Below are 6,725 nucleotides of genomic sequence, written 5' to 3' on the forward strand. Positions count from 1 at the left end.
TCCATACTTACCTGTGAAGCAGGAGCTATTAACAGACCCACTTAATAGATGGAATGACTAAGGCCGAGAGAGGTGAAATAACTTGCTCAAGGTTATAGCCAGAAAAGGCAGTGCCACCCTCCAAACCCAGGCTGTCTCTGGCTTGAAGCCAAGATTTCTGGGTCCTTTGGGGCCCTGCCCAGGGCCATCGCCTGGTGCACGCTAGGGAAATGTGTCTGTTGGATCTCTCCCCCTTTCTGATGAATTAGGAAGCCCAGTGTCCTCCTCCTAGCTTGGTACACTCTGTAATACCTCCCCCATCCCTCATGAAGCCTCGGTGTGTAGAGCTTGACCACCTGAGAGGGTCATCCTCGGGGGTGACAGAGATATGGTGGGAAGGGATCCTGTCCAGGGCTGGAGACGCCTGCACACAAAGGCCGGGCCTGTAGGCCACATGGTCCCTGGAATGCTGGGCAGCTGCCCTCCCCCCACCCTGGCCACTTGGGCCGCACCCCCGGTGTGTCCCCTCTCCCCACCTCTACCGGGAAATCGTCCCAGGCTGCCTCTGAAGCCTCCCTGGCTGGGACCCCTGCAAGGCCACCCTCAACTCTGGCTTCAATGACAGCAAATAGACACTTTCTGGGGACGAGTGAGATGCCCGCTGAGGCACAAGAGGCCACACAGAGCTAAGGGATTGATTCTGGTGATGCTTCATCCGGATATGCCGTGATACCAAGATACCGGGGCCCCTCCTTTCAGGAGTCTGCAGACCTTTCCTGTGATCTTGACAATGACTTCCCTCTGTTCCCACCTGGAGAATCGGAGCACTGGCCTGGACACCATGCAGGTCTCCCCATCAGCCTTGCTTTGATTTCTTGGCATTAACCAGGAATGGACACCATTGGAGGAAGGTGGCTCTGGCCTTAGGTGCAAGGAGGGGCGGCTGAGGGGTCATGTCCCGGGATCAGCGCCTGGTATTTACGCCCATGTTCTTATTGGCTCTTCTTAACAACCACTGCTGCAGATGGGGCTCAGACAAGTTTAGTGAGCTGTGCAAGGCCTCAGCCTTGGCCTGGGCACCCCGCACAGCCCCACCCCCAGCATGGCAAGCAAGAGTGGGTGCCGCTCTGCAAGCAGCATCTTTCGGTCTCGGTCTCTAAGGAGCAGGGTGGGTTGGTCCCCACAGGGCTGAGCTTTTTAAAGGGCTGCAGGAACCCTGTGGGGCCTTGGCTCCCACACTGGCTCACGCTCAAAGTGACCCGAGTAGCTTCATACAGTGAGGATACCCAGGCCCCGGCCTGGCCCTCCTCACGCAGAGTGTCCAGGCATCAGGCTGCCCTGATGGGTGGCTCTGATGGTGTAGGCTCTGATGGGAGGGGAACTGGCACCCTGTTCCCCTGAGCTTGTGGTAATCGCAGGAGGCTCCAAAGAGGTAGATGCTCCTCGTCCAGCGACTGTTGACAAATGCCCAGGCCCTTACCTGGGTACCTTCAGCCGCTGTGGGCTCCAGGGAGCTCCCCAACGTGACCCGGCAGCTTTTCTCACTCCCCAAGGGGTGGAGACTAGCCCAGGTGCTCCCTCTGGGTGCCCGTGCCCCCTTGTGAATTGTTCATTTGTGCATTCCCTCCCAAAACATTTATTTAGCGCCTGTCACCTGAGCTCTGCGTCAGCTTTCTTAGGTCCAGATCCCAGCTGGGCCCACTTCTCGTGTGGCCCTGGGCAGTGACTTGACCCTGCCTCAGCTTCAGAAGTGCCAGCTCCTGGGCTCAAGGACAAGTGCGTGAGATGAGGCCTGCACATAGCATGGGGCTGGCACACTCAGCCAGGGCTGAGGAAATGTAGGCCACTGTTAGCCGGCGTGGCTGGGAGCCCAGAGGGCCAGAGGGGCCCAGCCTTCGGGGGCCCAGAGTGCAGATTGACAGGAGACGGACAGAGGCCCCTTGAGTACCAGGGAGGGATGGCGGCTGCATAGCAGGTTGGAGAGGGCCCAGGGTGCTGGGCCCCGAGGGTGGCCTGTGCTCACGGTCTCTGCTCTCTCCTCAGTACGGCAAGAAGAAGCTGAAATACCTGCCCTACAACCACCAGCACCAGTACTTCTTCCTGAGTGAGTGCCGGGGCGCCCCGCGACCTCGCCCTAGAGCAGCCGGCTGTCCCACCCAACACCCTTTTCAGATCAGAGAGTGACACTGAACGTGTTAGAAAAGGAGGGGCCACAGCAGCCACCCCATGCAGACCCCCTCCTGGCCCATCATACTGACAGGACACAGAGGCCCAGAGAGTCAAACACTTGCACCATGATCCCTGGCCCGGGAGTCGGGGGTAGTGGGGGGCGGTGAGGGGAGGCGGGACTATGGCTGCTATCTGCTCCCAGTCCCCCCGCGGGCACCAGGGCCTGTGGCCGCCTCTGCCGGTGAGCTCCAGAGCCGGGCACCACTCTGTGTCCCTGCTCCAGCTCATCCTCACCTTCCAGCTGGGACCGGGTGGGATAGGATGCCTTCTAAGCTCCTGCATTTTCTCCCCTGCAGTTGGGCCCCCGCTGCTCATCCCCATATACTTCCAGTACCAGATCATCATGACCATGATTGTTTATAAAAACTGGGCGGTGAGTCGAGGGGCACTACTGGCCTGGGGTGCGGGGAAGGAGGGTGTCTGGGCGAGGTGCCTGCGATGTCCCGCCGTGTGCCTCCGTGGGGCTCCGGGCATCTCCTCTGGGGGTGGTTGCCTTGTCACTCAGAAAGGGACTTGCTCGGGAGCCAGGGGGCAATTATGCTCCTCTTCTAAAGACCCCTTCACACATGCGGGGGGCGGGGGGTCCACTGGGAGCCACCGCCTTTGCAGAAACCCCTCAGAAAGTTCCTGAAGGCAATGCGATGTGAGCCAAACTCGGCCCGCCCATCCTCGGCTCTGCTCCAGCCATCACCCTCTCACGTCCCTGTGTGGCCCCCGAGACCCAGGAACTAGGTCTCATGGCACTCTGGTTGGTACATGGAGAGCAGTCTGGTGGTGGCTGAGACAGCAGGGTATTAATTCGCCAAGACTGACTGAGTGGCGGTTTTTTTTAACATCAGAACTGTGTTGTCTCACAGTCCAAGGCGGAGGCGTGGCCGCGGCTGTGAAGAGGGGTCTGGCCCGGGCCTCTCCTTGGCTTATGGGTGGCCACCATCTTCTCCAAAGGTCTCCACATCGTCTTCCCTGTGTGTGTGTGTGTGTGTGTGTGTGTGTGTGTGTCCGTATCTATGTCCAAATTTCCCCTTTTTATAAGGACACCAGTCTTAATGGATTAGGGCCCACCCTAATGACCCCGACTTAACTAATTACAGCTGTAGCAATCCCGGCTCCACATGAGGTCATGTGGTGAGGTCCTCGGGGTTAGGGCTTCAACACATGCATTTTAGGGGACGTGGTCCTGTTACCATAGGCAGAGCCTGCTTATGACAGCGGGATTCACTGGGACAGCGAATGTAGCAGTTATTGCTGGTCCTTTTTTTTTTTTTTTTTAAATCCAGTTTCATAAATGAAGATATTGAGACGCTGAGAATTTGAGACTTGTCCAAGGTGACACCAAGGGGGTGGTTTGGGCTCTAGAGCTTCCCCATACTTCAGGCACCCGTCTCTCCCCGATAACAATCCCATGTATTCTTATAGCGTTTTAAAGTCCTCGAAGCGCTTCGTCTTATACCCCGTCTTTGAAAGTCTGGGCGAAGGAGCCGGGCCTGCGGGCTCTGCTGAGAGGCCAGGACCAGACACAGGGGCAGCGCGGGTTGGGGAGGAAGCACGACTCTGGAAGCCTCTGCCAGCCCTGCGCTGCAGAACCTGTCTCTACAACCCACTTCTAGGACATGCTCCCCTGCCCCCGGCGAGCATTTTGTCAGCACTGAAATCTCGTTCCAGGAACATAAGTCATTTAACCCTGTTTCGCGAACAGGCAGGTATGCCCTGGAGGGGCGGAGTTTCTGGAGCAGTTCTGTGGTAGGGACTCAAACCCAGATCTCTGGCTCCTAAGGTGACTGCTGTTTGCAGTGGGCTCACCTGGGCCCTGGAGCGGGTCGTGGCTGACAAGTCGTGGCTGAGTCCGGTGATGCGGCTGGGGATATTTTAACCTGCTCTTCTGGCAGATGACTCGCGACAGGAATATTTAATCCTTTTGACTGTGTGTGTTCCCTAAGGAACAAAGTGATTAAGTAGGGACAGCAGGAAAGGGAAGCAGACTGTACCTGAGAGGGATCCAATGGCAGAGCCAGGGAAATTGGATAGGGCCCCTCGGGCCTTTCAGGGCCCTCAAGGCAGTGGGGAGCCCACGTGGCCCTGCCCTTGCCTCTGCCAGGAAACAGGGTTCAGGCTGGGCAGGCGGGTGGGCCGGGCCTCCTGACTGTCCCAGACTTGGGCGTGGGGATTCAGGCAGATGGGACACAGCACCCCTCTCAGGGGCCGTGACCAAGTGGCTAGAGGCATGTGGTCTCCTAATTTACAGCAACAGCAGGCTTAGGTGCCAAGTGCTGCTATGACCTGGGCCAGCGGTCCTCAACAGGGACAGTTCTGGTGGGCCTTTTGGCAATATCTGCAGACATTTTTGTCACAACTAGGTAGGGAGCAGGAGGAAATGGAGTGCTACTGGCATCTACTGGGCATCTAGCCAGAGAGGCAGCTCAACGTCCTAGTGTGCACAGGACAGCCCCCCACAACTAAGAATTATCCAGCCTCAAACGCTACCCGCATGGAGCTTAAGAAACCCTAACCTGGAGGAGAGGGGTTGATACATTCTAAGAACATAGAGGAGGGAGGTTTTTACTGCTCTGGCAGTGTTGCCAGTGGCCACGTCCTGGGGACACTTCTCAAGCCTCACCTTCCAGGAGATCTGCCATATCTGACACCATTACCCTCTCCTGAACTTCTCTCTGTCAGCTTTCAAGTCCCCTCTGCTGGTTCTCCTCCACCTCCCTGTCTCCCTACATCTCTGTCACCCCCCACCCAAACCAGCGGCCCATGATCATGTATCACTCTGCACAGGAAAACATCAGTACGCATGCACCCCCGTTAATAATGTATGTACTCGCTACTGCACCACACACACACACACACACACACACACACACACACACACACACACACACGTTAAAATGAACGTGATGAAAAATAGAAACAAAACTTGTTCTATTTGCTCCCTCACCCCTAAGATTCTGCCCTGAGCCCACTGCTGGCCTGTCATACCCTCCCCTTCCCAGCTGCTCCCATCCCCCTTCTCTGTTCAGCTGATGGCATGGACGCTGGGGACCAGCCTCGATTCCTCATGACCAAGCAGTCCCCAAATGCAACCGCCTCTGCCTCCCACATCGTTCTGGAATCCCAGCTCCACAACGGCGCTGGGGTCCTGGTTCGGGCCTCCATCGTTTCATGCCTGAGCTACTGAGAATAACCTTATCTCTACATCTCCAGCTGGTAGAGAGCTGTTTGAAGATCCAAATGTGACCCTGGTCTTCTGTCGTTTAAAGCTCTCAGTGGTTCTGCACTGCCCACGAGGCAGAGGTCAGTCTCCCCTGGCAGATGTGACTTGGTCACGGTCTCCCGCCCCCACTTCGAAGACCTGGGCTGGAGAATGTGGGACACATAATCTGTATGTAAACATCAGCTCCCTAACATACACACTATGCCTTTCCACAAATGTCTTTCCTACTGTTCTTTGCTTGACTAACTTCTAGCGGCCTTCCCTAAAGCCCAGGGTCGATCAAGACCCCACGCTTTCGTCGCCCTCATAACTACTTGTCCCGTTCCGTGTGCTAGTGAAGGAATCTTTTTATAAGCCTGTCCTTCCAGATATAGGGCTTCTGACTCTGTGCCTGACGCAGAGAAGGCATTCTTTGAATGTTTGTGGAGCTTAACAGAGCCGGGTGGAAGGATGAGTTTGCTGAGCAGATAAGGGGAGAAGGAGCCTCCAGGCAGATACAGCCTGGACGCAGACTCTACAGTGAGTTAGAGCATGACCTGGCCGGGAGACTGGCTGCAGACAGGCCAGGTCGGTGGGCAGGCGTGCGAAGGGCCCATGCATCCTACCCAGAAGCTGGATTTTACCCTTTATCCTTCATCCCCCGGCAGGGAAGGAGGTCAGTGACGGCTTTGAGGATGGCGGTGGCATGATCTAGTTGGCACGTTAGGAAGATCTCTCTACAGTGGCAAAGTGGAGCTGGGGCGTGACTCGAGTTGTCCGAGCTCACGCTGTGGGGTCTCTTATTGTTGCAACACACGTTTGAGAGCACGTAGACCTTGGTGGGAGGTTCTCTTTCTCCATCCTGCACATGGAGGAACTGAGGCACAGCTAAGTAAATAACCTACAGCTACCCAGAGCCAGTGGTGGCGTTGGAATTCATGCAGGCGACGTGACCCGGAGCTTGTGCTCTGGTCACTACCCTGCCTGGGCTCCGGGGAGAAGTAAGGCAGGTCTGGCTACTGCACGAGCATTCCTGGAGGAGGGAACAGTCAGTGCGAAGGCCCTGGGGTGGCTGAGAGAGGGGTCTCGATCCCTCGGAGCTCTGTGGGCTACTCGGAGTAGGTCGCTCTGGTTGCCATGGGTACCAAAGGGCGAGCAGGAACCCAATGGGAGGCTCCTGCTGTGGTCCAGCTAAGGCGTGGGGACCCGGGCGGCGGAGGAGACGGGGAGTGCCTGCGGCCGAGGCTGCCATGGAGGATGGAGCAGCAGGGGCGGCCGCGGGAGGTGCCTACCAAAGAAGTGAGAGAAAACACGCTAGCTCAGG

At 57.1% G+C, this 6,725-nt stretch overlaps 1 protein-coding gene across 1 annotated transcript in view; it reads left to right on the forward strand.

Annotated features, from left to right (window-relative positions):
- The window catches only part of FADS2 (fatty acid desaturase 2), a 38,484-nt gene that overhangs the window by 16,584 nt on the left and 15,175 nt on the right, over positions 1-6,725 (forward strand). Inside the window, exons 6-7 of the mRNA XM_011368616.2 lie at positions 2,023-2,083; positions 2,505-2,581. Of these exons, the coding sequence (XP_011366918.1) occupies positions 2,023-2,083; positions 2,505-2,581 (138 nt within the window). The remainder of the gene's footprint in view (positions 1-2,022; positions 2,084-2,504; positions 2,582-6,725) is intronic.

The sequence above is a fragment of the Pteropus vampyrus genome, unplaced genomic scaffold, assembly GCF_000151845.1.
Source record: "Pteropus vampyrus isolate Shadow unplaced genomic scaffold, Pvam_2.0 Scaffold144, whole genome shotgun sequence".
NCBI classification, from domain to species: Eukaryota; Metazoa; Chordata; class Mammalia; order Chiroptera; family Pteropodidae; genus Pteropus; species Pteropus vampyrus.